The 23,508-nt window shown below is 46.6% G+C and overlaps 2 protein-coding genes across 7 annotated transcripts in view; both read left to right on the top strand.

Moving 5' to 3' along the window:
- The window catches only part of OSBP2 (oxysterol binding protein 2), a 152,474-nt gene extending 147,468 nt beyond the window's left edge, over nucleotides 1–5,006 (top strand). For all 6 annotated transcript variants that reach the window (XM_081841794.1, XM_081841795.1, XM_081841796.1 and 3 more), the window contains one exon: nucleotides 365–5,006. In XM_081841794.1, coding sequence (XP_081697920.1) covers nucleotides 365–507 — 143 coding nt within the window. In that variant the 3' untranslated portion in view covers nucleotides 508–5,006. The remainder of the gene's footprint in view (nucleotides 1–364) is intronic.
- A 4,080-nt stretch (nucleotides 5,007–9,086) lies between these two features.
- Nucleotides 9,087–23,508, top strand: part of LOC309330301 (uncharacterized protein) — a 34,487-nt gene continuing 20,065 nt past the window's right edge. The window contains exons 1-8 of the mRNA XM_081841714.1: nucleotides 9,087–9,759; nucleotides 10,342–10,423; nucleotides 11,246–12,362; nucleotides 13,485–13,567; nucleotides 13,719–13,773; nucleotides 18,092–18,242; nucleotides 21,094–21,186; nucleotides 21,328–21,440. Of these exons, the coding sequence (XP_081697840.1) occupies nucleotides 9,667–9,759; nucleotides 10,342–10,423; nucleotides 11,246–12,362; nucleotides 13,485–13,567; nucleotides 13,719–13,773; nucleotides 18,092–18,242; nucleotides 21,094–21,186; nucleotides 21,328–21,440 (1,787 nt within the window). The 5' untranslated portion in view covers nucleotides 9,087–9,666. The remainder of the gene's footprint in view (nucleotides 9,760–10,341; nucleotides 10,424–11,245; nucleotides 12,363–13,484; nucleotides 13,568–13,718; nucleotides 13,774–18,091; nucleotides 18,243–21,093; nucleotides 21,187–21,327; nucleotides 21,441–23,508) is intronic.

Consider the following 23,508-nt stretch of genomic DNA (forward strand, 5'->3'; position numbering starts at 1 on the left):
AGGCCCGCCATCGGGGGTAGCAACGGAACTGGCGATTCACTGTGCTAGAGAAGAAACTAAAACTGTTTTTTTTTTTAGTATCTTCTCTCGTTAGATTCACAAAATGTTTAGGGGTATGCGTACCCCTGCGTCCCGTCCCCCTTAAAAAAACCCACTGTTCCTAGCCATGATGGGCGTCCTCTGCCCCCACAGATGGAGGCAGCGATGCTTCTGAATGCCAGTTGCTGGAGACCACAAGAATGGGAAATGTGCTCAGGTCCTGGCTTCCTACAGTCACCTGGTTGGCCACTGCTAGAACAGGACCATTCCTACGTAAATTCCAAGACCGCTGTCTTAACCTCTTCCCTCTTCCTTTTCTTTACAGGCAAGGACTACAGAGGCTACAGCCCGCTGTGGTTTGAGCGGAAGGTCGACCCGGTCACCGGGGAGCTGATGTGCGTTTACAAAGGTGGATACTGGGAAGCGAAGGAGCACCAGGAGTGGAGTGCATGCCCCAATATATTCTGAGCGGCTTCTGAGCTGGACTGGCGTCTCCCGGGGCGGAAGGGGAGCCTCCCTCCTCATCCTGTCCACGGGAAAGAGGAGCTGGTAGCAGAAGCACTCCAGGCAGCATCCTGCTGGTCAACACACACAAGAGTTTAAATAAATGCAGATTTTTTAAAAAAAGAAAAGAGAAAAACTGCAAGACAACAACCAAACAGGGAATTCCAAACCTATTTTTATGCACTAATGAAATGGCATTTGGGGGTGTTATTTTTTTTTTCTTTTAAGTGACTTTTTAAAGCTACCAATTAGGATTGAGAGATGATGGATTTTTTTCCTTTTCTTTTTAAGCCTGGCCTATTTATTCCTGCATCAGGAGATGCAGCCTCCTTACATATTTTGAGCTTCCGGTTCTCTTAACCGAAGCTCTGACATTTCCAAAGATGCACGTATTTGTGGGGGAATGATGTATGTTTGATTCTTTTTTCTTTCTTTCTCATTTGTGCGCTGGGGACTTGAAATATCTTTTATATATAAAATAGTATACGTATAATTCAGGTTCTTTTTCTAAAGATGCAGCAACTCCCTAACCCATGTCCCAGATGGGTCCTAAATTCTAGGGAGAAAGTGCGGTGTCCGGGGGTGGGGGTGGGGGAGGGAGTTAACAAGCCAATAACTTTCCCCCACCCCATTTTGAGTTTTGCATCTTTGGAGAAGGGTTGGAGGAGCGTTCAGACAACTGTGGTTTAAGTTCCCTCCCATGCTTTTTGGAGTACTTGGATCCAGTATTGGTCAACAGGCAATATTTTTGTTACTTCGTCTTTTAAAAATCAAGTCTCTGGACGGTTTTGTGTTTTGGGGCGTGTATGGCGATTTAATTTTGGTTCTCTCCCTTGGTAGAGAAGTCCCCCTTTTGCCAGCTGGTTGTTCTTTTCCGAAAGGACTTTCCCGGTGCGGCTAGGCTTGGGGAGAGCTGGAGATGAACCCTGGCACACCTCGATGCCATCTTGCTAGTTCCTACCCCCCTCACTTTGAGATTACGGCACAGGAGCTGGGTGCAAGCCCAGGCAGGGTGGAACTGAAGGCTCCCCCACAATCTATTTGGTTAGAAACAGCACCCTCCTTCTCCATCACACACCCACAAGGCTGCTCATTCACACAGCCAGCAGTCACAACAAACTGCCGAGCCCCTGGCGCCGTGGATTAATGTGACGCCGGTGGCGAGGCGCATCTGGGCAGCACGCTCTCCATGCGCAAACGTGAGACACCTCTGTGGGCCTCGCTGGCGCCATCTTTGTAGGAAGCACACATGGACACTCCCTCTCCTTGCTTGCTGTCCTCTTCATCAGAGGCCTGGTGACTGGAAGATGCAGAGAGCAGTGCTGGCAGAGATGCCAGGGGGCACTGCCCTCTGCTGTAGTCAAGGGGAAAGTGGGTTTTCCAAGGACAAATGCCTTCATCCCAGATGCCTCACAAGTAGCAAGTCAAAATGTGCTCTCTCTGTCTTAGAGCATCCCATTCTCTCTCCTGCCCCTGTTTGTTATTCAAGGCTAGCCACTGAGCTGCCGACAAACCCACGTTCTCTGAAATCGCAGAGGCATTGATACCATTTTGCCAGCTGTTCTTAAATTGCCCGACTGACCACCTTTCTCCCCTGACCAGAATTTGCACAAGCAGGCTCTAGTTTCAGCCCTAGTTCTGGATTTTTTGGGGGGTGTTCCAGGGAAGTTCTGCCTGGCACCTGGATTTGCATGTCCCTCTTTCATACCGGCTGGTTTGCCAATGCCGAAGGCCTGGCTGCCTGGTGTTTCCCTGTGAAAGAATGGTGCTTGGGACAAATGTCCCTTACGTCCAATGGGCCGGGCGGCTCTTTTTGAGAACTGAACAGGGTCCATAATGCCTTTTGCCTTTGGAAAATAACAGAGCCGCCCGGTCCTCTGGCTCACAAAATCACATCTTGACAGATGCAGGAACCAGCGGATTTCTTGTGGCCAGGCACATTTTTGCGGGGCGGCGGGGAGAAAACGAGCAATAACGAACTTCAGGGCTTCACTCTCTGCCCCCAGATTGCAAAGGGGAGGTCTTGAGTCAGGTTATCCCCCAGAGGGATTTCCAAAAACCCTTTCCCTTACAGCACCTGTAGGAACTGATATTTACTCTTCTCTGCGTTCGCAAGTATATATGTATATACATGCACACACACCTTTGCACAGTATATTTATATATTTATACAAATCTACATAACCTGTGCAAATACACACACACACACACAAACACGCATATACACACCATACAATGTAATTGTAGTGACTGAACATCAGTATGCCAACAGCTGATTTCAGTGTGCTCTTTAATCTTAATTATTTATTTGCTTCTAATTTATATATATTATATATATAAAAATATATATAAAATTATTTTTGTTTAAATTTATATGGTACATAAAGTAGGGGTGGGGATAATAATGAAGACGGGTGTGTGCCTCTGTCTGAATTTTCTTTTTATAGTGCAAATTACATGTACGGTAAATCTTGATTCCTCTTTTCAGGGTAGGTGTCCTCTGTCTCTTTCTTTCTTAATGAGAAAAATAAAAGTGTCGAGGTTAGAGGCACCGTCCATGCTGAGCTCCTGTTCATTTCGACGGCTTGCGCAGGAGAGCGGTCTCCAGGATTGTGCCCCCAGACCATTGATTTATACACAGAGAGAGGAGATAAGGGTCTTGCCTTGCTAACATTTGCTCCAAAGCCGCAGACTGAATAGATGCAGCAGGCCAGGTGTGCGCCGGCTTCCTCTTGAGCAAGCCCGTTTCTCTCAGCGGCTGTTTAAAAGGAGATGCTCCGGGTAGATAATGCTTCTAAGGGTCCCGATTGCTTGGCCTCCCCCAAACCTGTGCGCTTCCAGATGATTTGGACTACTGCTGGGGAAGGCTGGTCCATATCCAGTGTGGGGAAGCTTTGGCCCTCCAGATCTTGCTGAAATGCGGTTCCCATCGTCCCCAGCCATGGGCCATGCTTGCTGGATCCGATGGGAGTTTGTCTGGGAAGCCAAAGGTTCCCCCGCACCCAAATCTAGAAGAAGAAACCATCCCTTTCTAAAGAAAGCAACACATTTCCTGTTCCTGAAAATTCCCATCGAGCCAAAACAGTAGCTTCTGATGCAGTGTTCCTCCTATGTTTTACTTGAAAAAAATTGCTCAAGATACTACCACTTTTGGGGTGCTTCTTTTGGATTTGTTTCCCCTCATTCCTGTATCCTGGCGGGGGGTGGGGGTGGGAATGTAAATGTGTGCGTCTGAATTTTTATTTATTTTTTTAAAAGTCAAAACCTGCTGCAGCAGTGTTGCCAAAGCCCACCATGAACTGCTGTTTTAAATATATAAATACATATATATAGATAACGTTTCGATCGAGTCAGCAATTATGTCTTCGACAAGGGTAGTTTTTCTTAGGTAACAACAACAACATGCTGCAAAACTCGTGGGCAGAAGCGAAAGAAGTTTGATGCCGTTCTTGAAAATCTGGTGTGTATGTATTTGTATGTATGTTTTGTGTGTGTGTGTGTGTGTGTGTGTGTGTGTGTGTAGGACAGCTGTACTCCAAATGAATTGAGAGAGGGTTTTAATTTGGATAAATGATTTCTTTCAAACACACTTTTTGAAAAATTGACTTTCCCCTGTTCATATATACAGCCTAGCGTGGAGGCAGTTCTGTGAGCTCTGAGGCTGCAAACGGGTGTCGTTTTTCCAGAATCAAAAGGGGAAGCGACAGAGCCATTGTTGCACCAACGTGGGCACAGAAACCTTTTTTTGTTGTTGTTGCATCCATTACCTGTACAAGTATGGCATGGTTTGTTTTTAATGCTTGAAAAACCCACCAACCTATTTGGCCTGAAGTCATAGTGGGACAGGAAAGGATATCTCCCTCCAGGGATTACGTTTCTTCACCTCCTTTTACTTTCTGCAGCTGGAGACAGTTCTGCAATGTGGGGGTCTCGTTTTTTTTCTTTCTTTCCAGACAGCTGATGCACCATCTTCAGAAATGGGAATGGCTTGCTGGAGAATTAAAACAGGTCCGTTGCATTGTGAGCAGCTGCTCTCCAAAAGTTGAGGACGATGGGTGTCTGGCTTTTTGCCAGGCTGACTCTTTCCCCTGCCACAAACTGTAGCATTTTCCCAGAACTTCCGAGCCAATGTGATCCAGTCTGCTGGACCGCCTCAGATGTGATTATTCCGCACGAGCTTTTCCTAACCTGGTTTCCTCCCAGTGTTTTAGACTACCATCAGCCCCCAAGATCACTTTGCCGTGCTGGCTGGGGCTGATGGGAGTTGTAGTCTAAAACATCTGGAAAGCACCAGGTAAGAGAGGGGAGATTCCTGGAGACACCTGGATGCCCCGCTTCCTAAGATGCTCTTTTACCTAGAGCCAGAACAACCGAGCAAGCAGTGGTTTTCAACTCTTTGTACACTCTTTCTCAGTTCAGTTTTTAATGCTGTAAAAAAATAAAAGGTACAGGGGTTTCTTGCTTTGCTTTTGTTTTCATTTTAAAGGCCTAATTCAGTTTCATTTTTTTTAAAAAAATAAAACGGACTGGAATCACAGCTCTTTCTAATGCCTTATTGTCTGTGCTTACTTGACTGTGAGTCTAAGCAAAGCAGTTTGTCACTTTCCCTCTTATCTTCAACTCTGCGGCAACAAGGTCTCGTTGACACTTAAATAAATGAAACCTGACAAGTGCAGGCTAGGCTCATTAGGCACCGGCACCTGAATGTGCAGGGATTGAAGCAGGAACGGGACACCCCGTTCCCAAAGCAGAATATACTGCCCAACGGACCAAGCCAAAGAGCTGAGCATTTGGCCCGAACCCTGAGCAAATGGCGGTGGCTTGACTAGAGATGGCACAACTCCACAGTCTGCCTTTAAGAAATAAAACGGGGAGAACATGGGAAGAAATGTTACAATGCCATGCTCTGTGAAGGTAAATGGACCCCTGACCATTAGGTCCAGTCATGGCCGACTCTAGGGTTGCAGCGCTCATCTCGCTTTATTGGCCAAGGGAGCCGGCATACAGCTTCCGGGTCACGTGGCCGGCATGACTAAGCCACTTCTGGCGAACCAGAGCAGCGCACAGAAACACCATTTAACTTCCTGCTGGAGTGGTACCTATTTATCTACTTGCACTTTGACGTGCTTTCGAACTGCTAGGTTCGAAGCAACGGGACCGAGCAACGGGAGCTCACCCCGTTGTGGGGATTCGAACCGCCAACCTTCTGATCTGCAAGCCCTAGCCTCTGTGGTTTAACCCACAGCGCCACCCGCATCCCTGCCATGCTCTCTAAGAGTGTTATATTGCAGGGGAAATATCAGACCACTTGTCTGGGAGGTTTGTGGGCATCCATTCCTTTCCTTTGAACTCACTTCCTGGCATTACTGGAAAAGGTGCAGAAATGTCCTTTCTCCTCAGCAACCTGCCACCCACTCCTGCTGTCCTCAGAAGCTCTGCGGCCAGGCATGTCACCCAAATTTGGGGAGTTTAATCGCAGCAGGGGAGTCACTCGGCAAAGCAGCCCCTTTAACCAAGAGCCTCTTCCTGTCCTCTCCTGCGTGACAGCGACACTTAACAAGAGCACCGTCTTCCTGGTCTTTTCTACTTTTGTCTCACCAGAGGATTATAATGTCATTCTACCGTAAATGCTGTTTGAATGTAATACTTTTGAACAAATATTATTGTGGAGCGATCCCTCTTTGCTGACATGGTAATAATAAAAAAAGTGGATTCAGGAGTTTTAAACCTTAAACTGTGCTCAAACCCATCGCTTCTGCCCAAAGGTGGTGGATCATAGGGAAGTTGGGCTGTTTCTTGGTTTGGAAGCAGCACTGGGAACCTCTGGCCTTCCAGATGTTGCTGGATTGCAACTCCCCCATCACCCCTTAACCATTGGCTGTGCTGGTTGAGGCCAGTGGGGAGTCAAAAAGCATCTGGAGGACACCAGTTCCTCATCCCTGGCTTGGAGGACCATTGCCTGATAGCTGAGAATTCACTGAAGTTGGAAGCGATGGGCAGTTTAAAGGTGAATGTGTAAACAGAAAAGTTGAGGGGCTCACAGTTCTCTGTTCTTCCACCTGCGAGGTCAGTTGGCTTTGGAAGGAAATACACACTGTGTGTGCTCAGAGTCATGCTGCTTTGTATTATAACTTCCCATTTTCCCATCTGGATTTGGCAAAAGCTTCTGGTAATGGGGGGGGGGGGGCGGCGGCTACCTAGTGCCTGAGGACCTTGATTAGCTGGAAATATGGGTAGGAAACGCCGCTGAAGACACCCCCCCCCCAATTTTCTTTGAAGCCACAAGAAGCACCATGAAGCCCAGCCTAATCACAATGATAGGCAATGAACTGTTTCTTAAGGAAATTTCACGGCATCCCTGCAATTGCCTGAGTGGCCACTCATTGGATTCCAAGGGGACCTTGTTTCCTCCTCCATTAGCAGCTGAAGCTAGCTGGCACCACTCCATGTACCAGCTCCTCCAGCATGTGATGGGCATCACAGCTGCTAGAGCCGTCTCTACAACCTAGTGCGCTCCAGTTGGTTTTTAACTCTGACATGCTAGTTGGATGTACAGTGGTACCTCGGGTTAATTCGTTCCAGAGGTCCGTACTTAACCTGCAACTGTTCTTAACCTGAAGCACCACTTTAGCTAATGGGGCCTCCTGCTTCCACCTCGCTGCCAGAGCATGATTTCTGCTCTCATCCTGAAGCAAAGTTCTTAACCCGAGGTACTATTTCTGGGTTAGCGGAGTCTATAACCTGAAGTGAATGTAACCTGAAGCGTATGTAACCCGAGGTACCACTGTAGTCTAAAACAGCTGGAAGGCACCAGGTTGGAGAAACTGCTGTGTCAGGGGAAGGCAGTTTCTCTTGGGCTCCGTTCATCGCTACCAGTTTTGAAAAAGGATGTAGAGGGGCTCTTGACCTCAGGAACAGATGAACCATTTTAGTGGGATGCTTTTAAAACTCTGTTGTTCTCTTTTTATCCTGCCCTTCATCATGGAACTGAAGGTGGTGCATATTTATTTATAAAATACATTTATTCTGCAACTGCGTTAAAAATACCAAAGAAGTACAACAAATACACACACAAAATCACATAAAAAGTGTGATTGCAGATCATCAACCAGCTGTTATGTTTTTCTTAATTTTTAGAATAAGCCTGGCAGCATTAAAAAAAAAAAAAAAACATGTTTGAAGGCAATTCAGAAGGTGCACCTCCTGAATCTCTTGGAAGAGCATTCCAGAGGCCTGGGGCCAATGACACTAAAGGCTTGGTTTTGTGTGAATGTCAAATGAATCTCACCAATTTGGGGGATGACCTGGGACCTTTTCCTTTTGCAGGGGCCTTGATTTTCTATGAAGGCCTGTGCAGGACTCAAATGAAAGAAACACTGTGCAGCAACTATCATTCATTTCAGGGCTTATGGAGGAAGACCTCGCTCAAGCCCTCTCTTTTCAGGTCCCTGAAGTTGGTGGCGGTGCTGCAATAGGAAGGAGCAAAGTACTTGTGGGCAGGTGTGCATGTGCAGAACTTCAGGTCTCCCACCTACACAGAAATCCCTTTCTACATTGCATTACAGTGGTACCTCGGGTTACATACGCTTCAGGTTACAGACTCTGCTAACCCAGAAATAGTACCCCGGGGTAAGAACTTTGCTTCAGGATGAGAACAGAAATTCTGCTCTGACGGCGCGGCGGCAGCAGGACGCCCCATTAGCTAAAGTGGTGCTTCAGGTTAAGAACAGTTTCAGGTTAAGAACGGACCTCCGGAACGAATTAAGTACTTAACCCGAGGTACCACTTTATAGGTGTAAAAAGGGTCAGATGGGAGGTGCGCTTGCAAAATGGTTGTGGTCCCAGGAGAAAGCTGGGTGGAGGTATAAGACCAACAGTACCCCCTTGTGGCGCATTTCCCCCTTTATTTACAGATCATAGTTGACGCTTGGATCTGTAGACTACAGCCTTATAGCCACGGGCGTAGCCAGGATTTTTGTTGGGAAGCCAAATATTTCTTTTAGGAGCTTTTTTAAGGAGATCCCGCCCCCTCAAGTAGTCCTTGCGCTTTTGGGGGGGGGGCAGTCACAGGTTAAAATACCCCCAAAAGACGAGATTACGGGAAGCAAGCTTTCTAGGGCGCGGGGGAGGGCAGGCATCTAGGGGAAAGTAATTGAGTACTTTCAATACTTTTTGCGGATCTGCCCCCCTCCCTTGGCTACGCCCATGCTTATAGCCTTGCTTTCCCTTAATACTAAAGCTTCGGGGGTTGCCGAGGAGAAGCGCTTTGCACGTGCACAAAGGCACCCTTTACCATTAACGCCTGCCCTCCCTTCCCCCGGCCCAATGGTGGGTCTCTGCAGCGCGACAGAGACGCACCCCTTCCCGCCGCCTCTTGCAACTTTCCGCCGAGCCGCCTTGTTTGGCAACGGGCACGACTCTCCACCAATAGGAGCGCTCCGGCCGCCCAGCGTTCCATGGTTGCCTGGCAACCCTGGCCCGGGGACGTTCCACGGTTGCAGAGGCGGCCCCACGCTGGGGCGCGGCGGAGGGATGCGCGGCGCGGCTTCGGGGCCACGGGTGAGTCCCGATCGCCCGGCTGGGGAGTGATGCGAAGCCCCGAGCTGCCGTGAGTGGCCCTCGCACGGACCCCGGAGCTGCCACCCGGCCCACACTTCCTCCTAAGGAGGAGCCCCGCAGGCAGAAAATTTACTCCACTCCATCGCGCAGGAGGAAAGAGCGAGACTCCCGCCCCATCGCCCCCATAAAGTTGAAAACACTAGTTCGTTTGGGAGCCCGGTTTATACTTTTGCACAGAAGCCATTTGACGGGGCTTTGCAATAAGAACTTCAGAAGAGCTCTGCCAGCAACTTCATTTCCTAGGATTCATTGACAGGCTGCTTAAAGCGGCACGATATGGGGCCATGTTTTAAACACCCGACTTTACCGATAATTTTAATGTCTTATTTCATGTAGAGGTGTCAGTGGTTAAGCAGTACATAAATCCTGGTCAATAAAATAAAAATAAACAAATCTGTCCCCCAGCGCCTGGACGTTGGGTTTCTTTGTAGGGCCAAGGGAGCCTCGTTGCTCCTGTGGGCCCAGATTCTTTGCCTTTTGTCCCCTTCCCAGGAATGATAAAAAATGGCTTCCGTTCCCGAGAGACCAGGACCTTGGGCGAAGGATCATTGTGATTACCTGCTAGATTCCATTGATGCTCAACTCAGCCAGCTCCAGGTAAGTAGGTAGGGAAGGGATGGGCTTGTCTGGAGTTGTTCGTTGAGCAACGCTGGGTTTATACAGCCCTGACTGAAAGATACCCTGGATTACGAAGGGAGGCTTTTCCAGGGTGAGACCTACTATCCATGGCAGTCCCAGTGCTGTCCTTCTGACCCATGCGCTTAGCTCAGTTGGTAGAGCATCCACTTTGCTTGCAGAAGGTCCCAGCTTCAATCCCTGGCTTCTCCAAGTAGGACTGGGAATGTCCCTTTGCCTGAAATCCTGGAGAGCTGCTGCCAGTCAGTGTAGACAGCATTGAGCTAGATGGACCAGCTGCTCTGACTCCATATAAGACCACCTTCTATGATGGGCGAGGGGCCATTGCTCAGTGGTAGAGCATCTGCTTTGCATTCAGAAGGTCTCAGGTTCAATCCCTGGCTGGGAATAACCCTGGTCTGAAACTCTGGAGAGCTGCTGCCAGTCAGTGCAGACAATACCCAACAAGATGGGCCAGTTTTCTCACACAGTATAGGGAATCTTCTTGCATCGCTCCCTATCCAAGACCAACAATGTGTTTTTCACCTCCACCCCTATGTTCAGGAACCCAGCGGAATAATCAAGGGCAGCAGTGACAGTGGGAAGGCTTCTCTCAAGAAAACTGCGGGCACTAATTCCACATCAGGTAAGACCTACCCTCTCTGCAAGCTGACCTTTAACCATGTCCCAAGCCTCTTTTCCTCAGTCTTCTCTTCTGCAAACTGGGCAAAATTTACTTATTGGTCTGTATGTCTTTGATGTAAGACTTAAGCCAGGGAGAGACCTGGTCACAAATCCCCATTCAGTGATGAAAGCCAGCTTCCTTTCAGTTTAGTCTACCTCGCAGGGTTGGTTTGAGGATAAACTAGGAAAACCTTATGATTCACCAACTTCAGCTCTTGGAAGGAAGGGTGTGGGGTGGGAGGACAGTGTATACGTAAGTAGTCTGGCCTGTGTCGGACATTCAAATTTGGAAAATAATCCATTGGAACGCTAAAATAATCTACATTGGAGGGAGCAGAAAAACCCCATCACGTTGAATTTTTCTGCTGCCAGGATCGGTGTTAATACTTAGTTAATACTTGGATCAGTGCCTTCTTCTGCCTCCCTGCTGCAAAGAGTTTCTGCATCAGACAGAATTGCCTTTCCCGATGAAGATAATCATACGCTTTGAATGAAGCATTGTGCATCAATAAATGGACGTTTCATTTGTGGTCCTGAATCTATGGGGGTTTTGGTCACTGGCTGTGCTCTTCTCCTTCACCTGCTGGGCAAATCTGAACCCTGGTTAGATCGCCAAATAAATGAGCTCCATCCATCCTGTGACCCTGGCAAGATCTTCTGCCGGAGTAGAAACTTGCCTCTTTGCTAGCGCAGGCGCGCCATCTTTGGGAGAAATTTCGCAGGTATGAATTCTGATCCAGGAGGAAGCTCACTGCTCTCTCTGTTTGCTTTCTCCTCCGTGCAGATCTGGACGGATGCTCTGGGGTCAGGGACAGAGAGGCCTCTCCAGGGGAAGACCCGTCCTCTTGGGAAGAGGATTATGCCTGGTGGCCGGTGCGTTTCCTCGACTTGGGGGCCGCCCTAGGAGACAGGAGCAGATCGGACTCGGTTTGCACGGAAGACTTTGCGGCCAAGTTTAAGGAGGTCCTTGTGGATCCCCTGCCTGGCTCTGAAGAGGAGAGCAGTGCCTTGGCTCTTGACTCGGGGCCTCTAAAACACGCTACTCGAGATCCGGTTAATACTTCTTCACCTTTCGCGCACTACGAAGCGGCCTCGGATTGTCTCTCGGTAGATTCAGCAAGGAAGCAAGGAATCGCCCAGTTGCCTAAGGGAGGGTCTGAGGAGGAATGGGACCAGGAGAAGGAGTTGGCTGGCAGTTCGAGAGATGCTCCACCGTTGTGTATTCCACGCAGAATTAAGAGCGCAGAGTCTCTAGGAGAGCAGATATCATGGCTTAGTCGGAAGTGGTCCACGGACGAGACATGGAAGAGGGTTCTTCAGCTCAGGGGCCTGAGCTCTGGGGAGGGGTCTCTGGGCTCGGAGATCTCCCCACGAAGCATCTTCCTGGGGCCACAGCAGGAGCAAAGAGGTTCAGAGGACTCTTTTGAGTGGGTTCAGGATGCTCACAAAAATACAGAGAGCCCGTTGCACCTTGAAGATTTGAGGCCTTCCCAGCTGCTCCCAGCATCTAACGTAAAAACTGTTTTGGATGGTGGGTCCCCATCTGTGGGGACAGCAGGATGCGGCCACCCCGTGGAGCGGTCCAGCTGCCCAAGGAGTTCGTTGGATGTGGCCTGCCCGTGCACTATCAGAGCATCTTTGGTACCCTCTAATGAAGAGGATGGAGGTGGACCAAAAACCCCTTTGTGTCTTTATCCACAGGGAGCCTGGGACTCTGGTAAAACACAGAGGCTGGCTCTGTCAAGGATCGGCATGGACAGTGGTGCCGCTCGGGCTACTGTGTATTCCCATAAGGCTCCAGTCTCAGCCAATGATGGCTGTATGGGATGCAGGAAGGAATGGATCATGGATGCCCATTGCACAGATGGGCACAATGAGGCTCTGGAATCAAAGGAGTGTGAGTTGGAGCAGGATCGTTCCCTTGCCTCATTTAGGTTAGGGTTGGGGAGCCTGTGTCCCTCCAGATATTGTAGGACTCCAAATCCCATCAGACCCAGCAGCTAGAATGGTCAGGAATGATGGGAGTTGTAGTCCAACAACACCTGGCTGGCCAGGTGTTCCTCAGCCCTGATTTGTGTGTGTTTTAAGGGTTCTGCCGTCTTTACAACAACTCTTTGGATCAGGTCACTCTGCCTTTTAACTAAGGGGGGGAACTGAGGCTGAAAGTGTTAGGTGACATGACCAGCACCACAGAGTGTCTGTGGCAGATGAGGGACTTGAACTCGGGTCGGCTGCGATATTGTGCTCATTGTGTGCCCATGATTTTTGGTTCCAAGGATGTTTGGATAAGCCAGCTGCTGTTTTCCAGTCAATCCACGTTAGGGATTTATATCTGTACTCTACTGGTGCAATAATCCAGAACGGGTTTGGGTTTTTTTGCAGGAGAGAGAAGGTGTGAGGATGCATGCCTAAACTTTAGTTTGAGAGTGGATTGGCAAAGTGACATTGGCTCCACTAGTAGTGGTTTGAGCAAAAGAATCTGCTGTATTGATCTTGAAGAGGCAACGTTGGAATAAATACAGTACACCTTCTGTTGTGATGTTTATATTCCACCATTCCTGCAAGCAGCTCTCAAGCTGGTGTAGATGGCTCAATCCCCTCCATTTTATCCTCACAACAACCCTGTAGAGTAGGCTGAGGCACAGTGACTGGCCCAAAGTCACCCAGTGGGCTTCGTGGGTGTTTGAAGATTATTCAGCATGGGTCTCCCAGGGCCTCATCCGACACCCTAGCCCAGGAGTGCAGGCTCCACAGCCCTCCACTTCTGGCTGGACTGCAGTTGCCATCCCTCTGACCATTATCCATACCGGCTAGAGCTGATGGGAGCTGGGAGTTCAGCAACACCTAGAAACCCCCAGGGCGCTCACTCTGGGTGAATTAATCCTCTGAAAAGAGAGAGAGAGAGAGAGAGAGAGAGAGAGAGAGAGAGAGAGAGAGAGACCGACCCTGTTAGGACTCTCATGGCCAGGCCACTTTGAAACTTCTCTGACGTTTTTCCTTTTGGTCCTCTCTTTAGGTGGCAGTTTGGAGGCTCAGCAGCACCATGATCCCCAGTCTGAGCTGAACCAGGGCTGGATGGAATCCTTTCAGGGCAAACCTGTGGCAGGTGTGGTTACCTGGAGCCAGGAAGGGCTGTGTCAGTATTTGCATTAGCGGAAAATGCTGGATTTGGGGCTGGGGAATACAGGGTGGCGCTTTTCCTCTCCCCGTTGTGTCTGAAAACCTGGGATCAAGTGCTTTTCTTGTCTTCCAAATAGCCACCAGCCTCAGTGTCAAGAAGATCCATTTGCCGCCACAGCGGGATTTGCTGAGGTAAATATTGATTGAGCCTTGGACTGTTGAGATAAAGATGGCCAAAGATGTCCATTTTGTTTTTTGTTTTTTTGTTTTTTAAATAATATTTATTAAAGATTTTCAAATATAACAGAAAAAGAAAAACATCCAAATTTAAAGCCTTATTTTCAATGTCATCTTTCCAGGACTTCCCCTCCCCTCCCCCTCTTGTATTCCAATTCTTTCAAATAGATTCAGCAAATTCTTACCCCAAATTTTAAAGTTATTATCATTGACCCAATTTAAAAAATATTTTCCCATCCCCTAAAATCGACCTGTTCCCTTCCACGAATTCCCCTCTTTAATATGCAATACAGATTAACATAAAAAAAAATAGAAAAAAGAATAAAATGTAATTTAACACCCTTTGGATTCCAAATTTCCCTCCCCCCTTTCCCGGTTGCGTTCCCAATGTCCGTCAATGTCTACTGTCATCCTGGAGCTCCCACATCTAAGCCATAGTCCTTCACCAGTCCGCTTTGCCGTCTTTTTAATAGTCTTTGCCGTCTTTTGGTCATCTTTGGTTTCGAATGTCCAATCTTGGAAGGGGTCTAACTTCCAACTTTGTCCAGTTCTTGTTATTCTTGTTGTTCTTGTTGTTCTCTCTCCTCCTCTTTTTTTTTTTTTCCTGCTCTACTGCACAAATGTTCTAATTCCATTTTTTTTTCCAAATACATTTTTATTAAGGTTATGCACATAACAAACATACAACCAAATACAAAAGAAAAAATTGTAACAAAAAAAAGAGTCAATATATACAAGCCAACTTTTTCCTCTCTCTAACTATACAAAGATAGATTAATCTGGCTATTTCACAAAACAGTAAAAGATTAAAAAAAAAAAAATACCCACAGAAACCGCCTCCTGGACTTCCTTCCATCCTTTTGGTAAGTATCGAATATCTGCTTCCATTACGTATTTGATTTTTAATCTATAGACCTAAATTCACACGCTGGTAGTATTTGTTCTGACCCCGCCAATCACATTAAGCATTTATTCCAATATAGTTCCAGTATTTACTCCAATTTTTCAGAGATTTCTGTTCATCGTGGTCTCTTAGTTTACCTGTTAATTTATCAAGCTCAGCATATTTTATCATTTTAATTTGCCAATCATTTATATTGGGGATAGTTTCCACTTTCCAATATTGTGCCAATAAAATTCTCGCTGCTGTGGTGGCATAGAGAAATATCGTTCTATCTTCTTTCTTAATATCTTTACCCGTCATTCCCAGCAAAAAGGCTTCGGGTCTTTTGGGAAAAGTGTATTTAAATATTCTTTTAAGCTCATTGTAAACCGATTCCCAAAAGCCTTTCACCTTTTTGCATGTCCACCATAGATGATATAGGTCACCCTCCACCTCCCCACATTTCCAGCATTTCTTATCTTTTAGTCTATACATTTTGGCCAACTTCACAGGGGTGTGGTACCACCTATATAGCATCTTCCAAACATTTTGTCTCAGAGACATACATGCTGTAAACTTTATGTTACAATTCCACACTTCCAGCCACCTTTCAAAATCGATCTTATAACCAAAGTCAATTGCCCATTTAATCATTGCCTCCTTCACCTCCTCGTCCTTTGTATACCACTCTAAAAGTATGTCATAGATTCTAGATAGGGTTTTGTTTTTACCTTCTATTACTTCTACATTAAATTTTGATTTTTTGTCATCAAAACCCAACTTCTTCTTGTCCTCTTTTAGCAAATCATTCACCTGGTGGTATTGCAACCACCCAGTGAATAGATTTTTTATCTCTTCATAAGGTCTAAGTCTTGGCCCTTGGTCTATTTTTCTTAACATTTCTTCATAGGTGGCGTTTTTTCCCTCCATGTTTGTTTTCTTCACCGTTAAAGCCTCAATTGGTGAGATCCACCATGGGGTCTTTCTTTCAAGGAGATTTTTATTCCTTTCCCATGATTGGTATAAAGGTCCTCTAAAAATATGATTTAGAAAGCTCTTGTGGACCTTCACTTTCCCATACCAAAGGTACGAATGCCATCCGTACCAATTATTAAAGCCTTCTAAATCCAGTAGATCTCTATTCTCCAGTTTTATCCAATCTTTTAACCAAAGTATGCAGGCCGCTTCATAGTATAGACTTAGATCCGGGAGAGAAAAGCCCCCTCTTTCTTTTTTATCTATCAAAATTTTCATTTTTATCCGTGGCCTTTTCCCCTGCCAGATATACTTTGCCAAGACTCTCTGCCACTCTTTGCATTGTTTTAGGTCTTTAAGTATGGGGATGGTCTATTGTTCTTGTTGTTCTCTCTCCTCCTCTTTTTTTTTTTTTTTCCTGCTCTACTGCACAAATGTTCTAATTCCAAAAAGCTTCTAATTCCTCTGCAGAGGCTTTGTTATTCAGGAACAAAACATTACGTCAAGTCCCTTCCATTCTCCAATAGATAAATCTATTGTCTCCTTTAGTGTGTAGACCTCTGTAGACAAAATAGTGTTCCATTTCTGCAGTTTCCCAGGAGATAAAAAGTCCAATTCAAATTCCATGCCAGCAATACTTGTAATGACCCACAGCTCCTCTAGAGGGATTATAATAACTCAGTTTCCTTCCCGATCACACCCAACAGTCAAAGTAAGTTATTATTCCTTGTTTTAAACAGTTTATATCCAATTTGTAACAAATGTAACCAGCAAAGTCCTCGTAACAAAGTTCTCTTTTTGTTCTTCCGCTTTGACAGCTCCTTTGACAGCTGTCAAAGCCTCTATTTCTCCTCTCCCGGCGCTCTCACGGATCGCTCCCGGGGTTTTTCGGGGGGGGGGGTTGTATTTTAATTCACATTCCACTTTTCTCCTCCAGCCCAGCTTATAATTTTCCATCGCGAAATTAATAACTTTATTTTAAAAAAAGGTTGCACTCGATCTTAGTTGTCAGATCCTTTGCTTTAGCTCCTCTACAACAGGGGGGAGGCTGACTTCCTTTTTGCACCTCCCCCGCTCCCTCCGAATTTAAGAAAAAAAATTTTTTCCTCTTTTTAATCCAAGTTCCAATTACTCACGGGTTATTCTTTTAAGTCCAAATTTTCAATGGAAGAAGTCAGCGCTCTCCGCCAAATGGCATGCGGCTTCACTCGGCAGGGGAAGCGGAGGACTCACAGCACCACCACCCCCCCTGTCACCCACTCCGTAGCCTTTAAAAAGGCTCCTTCGCGGGTCGGGGGGGCGCAAATGGTGCCCGCCGAGTCACCATGCCCATGGGTTTCAGCGCCCATGGTTTTTGAGGGTCCCCGCGTCGCCGGCGCGGTAGAACCCAGCCCCTGCCGAGCAGGCTCCCTCCAGAGCTCGGAGGGAGTCCGCCATTCAGCGATGGCACCAACCCGGAAGTCCAAAAGATGTCCATTTTGGGGTCTTTCTCCGTTTCTCGTTTTTCCTGCCTCAAGTTCAGTTCTTCCCATTTCCACATCTTGTGAAACTGAACTTTCACTTTGTTAAATTGTTTCTTCTGGAGAACAAGGCACTAGCCCTCATGGTGGCAAAAGCTTACGGGCGATGCCTGTTGGAATCACAAAAGGTGGGGAGGTGACTGGATAAGTTGCTGGCAGCCGAGGACAGGAGGACCTCAGTATCCCTGCTCCTCCCGTGAGCTAGCGAAACCTTAATAAAGTATGGAAATGTGTGCACAATTTGCATGATTCACGCAGGTCACAGAATCTGCCTTTTCTCAATGCAGGAATTTAAACGGTGTGCGTAAATAAAGCACAGAGCAAACAAGTCCTGCCTATATAACCTTTCAGGCAATAGGAAATAAGGTGGCATTTATTGAGCATCCTTGCAGTGCATGCTGACCAGGAATGTATGTCCATCTTAGCTGCTGGGCCCAAATCCTCCCACCTGGGGTTCTGAGCTCTGGGTAAATCACACAACAAATGCTGTGGCCCTTAATTCTGCTGCCCCTCTCTGGTGTGCTTTCTGGGGCAAGGCAGCAAGGTGATCACAGTGCTCTTTGCTCTTGTGGTGCAGTGGTTAAGAGCGGTGGACTCGTAATCTGGGGAACCGGGTTCGCTTCCCCGCTCCTCCACATGCAGCCGCTGGGTGACCTTGGGCTAGTCACACTTCTCTGATGTCTCTCAGCCCCACTCACCTCACAGAGTGTTTGTTGTGGGGGAGGAAGGGAAAGGAGAATGTTAGCCGCTTTGAGACTCCTTCGGGTAGTGATAAAGCGGGATATCAAATCCAAACTCCTCCTCCACCACCACCACCACCACCACCACCACCACCTCTTCTTCTTCTTCTTCTTCTTCTTCTTCTTCTTCTTCTTCTTCTTCTGTGGCCTTTCAGGTCCCCCAGTTGCAGTGATGGAGGCAGCAAAGAGGAAGACGAGGAGTTTGCCAGGTTATGCAGGGCCAGCGAGTCATGGAAGTGGGATGTGAGCAGAGCATCAGAACCCGGTGGGAAGAGAGCTGAGCTGGGAAGCTACAGAAACCTCGAGGTAACTCCTGGTGGATGCAGACCATCACAAAAGTCAGAGGTGGAAGGGGCTCTCTACTGAGGTATGTGCAGCTGGGAAGGGAGAGGTGTGACGAAAAATTTGGTTTTGCTGGACAGAATGGAACAATAATTTTTTCTTTTTTCTTTCTTTCCCTGTCAGCAAACGGTTAATGAACGGCAGCCTCTGATTGGCTGGGAGGGAAAGTTTAAAAGGAGAGGATTTGAGGAGAGACAGTTAAGGGGTTAGGAGTTAAGGGAGTAAGAGGGTTGGAATTGAGGTAGACAGGTTAGGAGACAGGTTGAGGTACAAAGAGTGAATGGGAGAAAGAGTTGGTTCTGGAAAAACGACTTCCACTCTGAGCATATTGTGAAGGACAGAGTGTGTTGTCCTGTAGAAGGAATAGACTGGAATTTTACTGGGAGGCAGAGGTTGAGCCAGGAAAAGTAGGAGCTGGAAAGGAACAGCCTACTTGGGATTCAAATCTAGTCTGGAGGGGAGAGATTCTTCTAAGGAAAAGAAGAAACTCCCAAACCCAGTGAAGGGAGATGGTGTGGAGAGCCCTTTGGTCTATTACTTAAAGTACATCAGGAGCAGGATTGTTAAACAGGGTGGATAACTGAAAGAACGTCTCACCGTATAAAGGAACCAAACCTGTAACGCAAAAACAACTGAGGACGAATTAATGTGAAATCACACTGTATTCCTGAAATAACCTAAGTTTAATCCATTTGTGTTATATACTATCTTGCCTTAAATAAATCTTTATTGTTTATTTAAAGAAAACTTGTCTGAGACTCTAACTTACTAGTTATCCCTTCACAAAGGTCCTCTACAGGATACTCTGGGCTAGAATTATAAGAGGGAAGGAAAAGAAACCTTCAGGTCGATGAGCAGAAAAAATTGAAAGAAATCCTGATGAAATTGTTAAAGAAAAGAGTAAATTATAAATATTTGATGGGTGCACTGAGATATAACAAAATCCCTTATTGCTGAGAATATCCTGAAGGAGTATCTTTTACAAATAAAGGAAGAAAACAAAGGTGTCGGGATCCCAATGAAGCAGGCAAATTCTGGTGAAAATATGGAAAAGAATTAGCAGGAGACAGGGCGTTTGGTTTGGAAGAAGAATCAACAGAGGTTGAGACGAGAGACAAATAAATGAAGAACAAGACGGCGTTGAAAATCTTAACTTGGAATGTAAATGGACTTAATAATAAAACCCAAAGGAACAAGATTGAACATGTGGTTAAAAAAGTTAAATTTGGAGACAATTGGAAATTGCAGAGTTTAGAGAAAATGAAGGATAAGGTGCGAGACTGGTTACATTATGCTCAGATCAAAGAAGTTTTTAAAAATGATAAAAAGTTAGGGTTCCAGGTGGAGAAATCGAAGTTAGAAACTGAATTGTTAGAACCAAAGACTAAGGTACTATCTAGAATGTATAACTTGCTGTTAAAATGGAATACACAAGACGAAATGGTTAAATCGGCTATGATAAAATGGGCACAGGACATTGGGCATAACATTATGTTTGAGGACTGGGAAAGGTTGTGGACCACTGGGCTGAACTTCACCGCATGTAATGCTCTGAAGGAAAATGTAATGAAAATGATATATAGATGGTACATGACCCCAGTTAAACTTGCCAAAATATACCATTCGTCTGATAATAAATGTTGGAAATGTAAAGAAAATGAAGGAACATTCTTTCACCTCTGGTGGACATGCCCTAAGGTGAAGGTCTTCTGGGAAATGATATATAATGAGCTGAAAAAGGTATTTAAGTATACCTTCACTAAGAAACCAGAGGCCTTCCTTCTGGGTATTGTCGGCCAGAAGGTGTTAAAGAAGGACCGAACATTCTTTATGTATGCAACAACGGCAGCAAGGATACTCATCGCAAAAAACTGGAAAACTCAAGATCTACCCACACTGGAAGAGTGGCAGATGCAACTGATGGACTATATGCAACTGGCCGAGATGACTGGCAGAATCCGTGACCTGGGAGAAGAGAAGATGGAGGAAGACTGGGAGAAATTCAAGAAGTATCTACAAAAACATTGTAATTTGGTTGAATGTTAAAAAGGATGCTAGATTATAAAAAATTGGCCACCACTAAATTAGATTTGAAATTTGATGATAAGTGAGACTAAAGAAAATATAAAATTTTTTGGAAGAAGTGCTAGATCATATTTGAATGTGTGGACATGAGATTGTAAACAAGTTGATAATTTGTTTGGAAAAAACTTTTAACGATGTAAATGGGAGCGGGAGACTCGAGGGAGTCCAAAGAAGTGATGAAATTATGTCTGTGATAGAAGTAAGATTGTTTATTATTTGTGCATTTATATTTAAAAACTTTAATAAATATTTATAAAAAAAAAAAAAAGTTAAATTTGGAAGTGATTCGCTTCCAGGAAACACACGTTGCAAAGAAACACAGAAGGGTTTTGATTAATAAAAGATTGGGAAAGGACTTTGTAGCCTGTGATGTAACAAAGAAGAGAGGAGTGGTAATGTACATAAAACCTAAACTGGATCCACAGCAGCTATTTAAAGATGAGCAAGGAAGAATATTGATAACTCAGATAACATCACAAGGGGAAAAAAATATTGCTTATAGGTGTGATAAAAAAAATCAATTTAAGGAACCGCAGAAAGAGGAGGAAGGAAGTCAAGTTTTGAAATGTTAAAATGACTGGAGGGCGCTGAGTTGGGTAAGACTGCAAAGTACGGATGAAAGTGTGATCAAAAGAAACCCAACATTTAGGGCGGGACTTATGGGTTTGTTTGCTTTTTGTAGGACAGGCAAACGGGCTTAAAAATAATGATAAAAGCCTTTGTTCGACAGGAGTTGGAATTGGAAGAAGAAAAATTGTCGCAGAAAAGGGCCCAGATCCGCGAAGCTGACGTGTCCCTGCAGAGTGTCCTCCAGCAGAAAAAGGTACAGAGCCAAAACTCTAGTGGGAGGGAGTCCCACAGGCAAAGGACGTGGTCTAGTCACTGCACAGCCTGCTCTAAACTACCCATGAACTGGAGGGGGACGGCAGAGGAGCAGAACCCACGACTTTCCTCCTCTTTCTAGCATGTTGCTCTGGAGCTGGAGACTTTGCGGGAGGCCCTGGAGAAGAGCCAGAGGGAGGCGAGGAGGCTGCAGCTGATCATGGAAGAGAAACGGAGCCAAGCGGATGAGGCCAGGTATGTGGGGCAGGGGTGGCTAGGGCAGGGCCGTAGCTAGTGGGGGTTGGGTCTAGCTGGGGTCTCAGACCTGGTTGAAGCCTCTAGAGGGGCGCCACTGAGGCTCCCAGCTGGCCAGGTGGGTGGGGGCTTCCTCCAACCATGGGCCCTTCTTGTGACTCCAGAGTCCAGCTGCTGAGCACTGGAGGGATGCTAATTTGAAGCGGAAGCAGGAAAACCTAGAAAACGATCTTCCTTCCCCCCCCCCCCCCCCGCGTCTGTTTTTGGAACTATGTGCGAAAGAGAAATCCTGGAGAAGGTTGCTCTCCAAGCAAAGTTGAGGATGTGAAGTTTTATCTCTCTCTTGTTTTGCTTCCCTCAAAGAAGATAGGGGGCAGCAAAGGGGGAGAAATAAACAATACCGTGGAAAACGGGGTGGGAAGTCGATAAAAATCAAAATACAGTCATACCTCGGGTTACAGACGCTTCAGGTTGTGTTTTTTCAGGTTACGGATGTGCCGAAACCCGGAAGCACCGGAATGGGTTACTTCTGAGTTTCGGGGGTCACGCATGCGCAGAAGCGCTAAATTGCGCTTTGCACATGCACAGAAGCACCGAATCGCAACCCGCGCATGCACAGACACGCCGCTGCAGGTTGCGAACACTGCGGGTTGCGAACGTGCATCCCGCACAGATCACATTCGCAACCCGAGCGTCCACTGTAAAATCTTATTATGTATTGGAGTATATAGATGAAACTTTTGAAATTTAATAAAAGATAACTTGCATGGCAGGGTGGGGGAGTGGGGAACCATTGACTCTGCAAAACACCTCAGTGATCACACAGAAGTGTAAGGAGTCAGCATCAGTAAGGGACCACGAGGGTCATCCAGCCTCTGCAATGCAGGAATCTTGTTGTTTCAGTTGTTATGATTATCCTTGCCATTACAGTGGTACCTTGGTTCTCAAACATAATCCATTCCGGAAGTCTGTTCCAAAACCAAGGCACTCTTTCCCATAGAAAGTAGTGCAAGACAGATTAATCCGTTCCAGACTTTTAAAAACAAACTCTAAAACAGCAATTTAACATGAATTTTACTATGTAATGAGACCCTTGATCCATAAAATGAAAGCAATAATCAATGTACTGTACTATAAAACAAATACACTGATACTTCAGGTTACATACGCTTCAGGTTACAGACTCTGCTAACCCAGAAATAGTACCTCGGGTTAAGAACTTTGCTTCAGGATGAGAACAGAACAGCAGGAGGCCCCATTAGCTAAAGTGGTGCTTCAGGTTAAGAACAGTGTCAGGTTAAGAACGGACCTCCAGAACAAATTAAGTATGTAACCAGAGGTACCACTGTAAGACTGTATTGTAGATGATAAAAATTAAAATTAAAAAAAAATATTACCTGCACTGATGATAGTCATTGCTTCGATGGGGGGCTTTTATCCATTTCCGCAGTCACACAATCAGTCAGTAGCTGAACAGGGATCCACACAGTCACAAAAACAAATTAACTGAAAAAGCCTCCTGTCAGGGGTTCAGGAGCAGAGGCAAAGCAGAGTGAGCAAATCGAAAGTGAGGAGGAGGAGTACGAAGGGGGAGCAGGCAGTGACAGTGGGCAGAGTCAATCCACAAGCCTCTCTAGCGAATCGGAGGACTCACAGAAGGGAGCACCGATGGCCAGAGCGAGGGGGGTTCCAGGGGGGAAGCCCCAGGAGGGAGGGGCCAGCGGGGAGTCCCTGAGCAGCAGTTGGAAATCAGGACCAGCTTCTCCACCAGAGCGCAGTGGGGAGGGGGAGTCCCAGGAGTCGGGACCAGTGTTCTCATCTCCAGCGGGAGGAGAGGAGTCAGGCTTGGCAACGCCCACATCAGGGAGCGGGGAAACGGTCAGAAGGAAAGTTACCGGCTGGGCGCGTGCGCCAAGTTCAAATGTACAGGAGAGCGGCACAGCAGGGAGTCCTGACAGGGAGCCAGGTCCTAAAGCCCGCCGAAAGGAAGGGCGAGACTCAGGGGGGTCAGCGTCAGAGGAATCCAGGAAGGAGGTAAGATCAGAGGGCAGAAGGACCCAGAGGAGGA

Source organism: Podarcis erhardii (assembly GCF_964252035.2).
Source record: "Podarcis erhardii genome assembly, chromosome: 15".
Classification (NCBI taxonomy): Eukaryota; Metazoa; Chordata; class Lepidosauria; order Squamata; family Lacertidae; genus Podarcis; species Podarcis erhardii.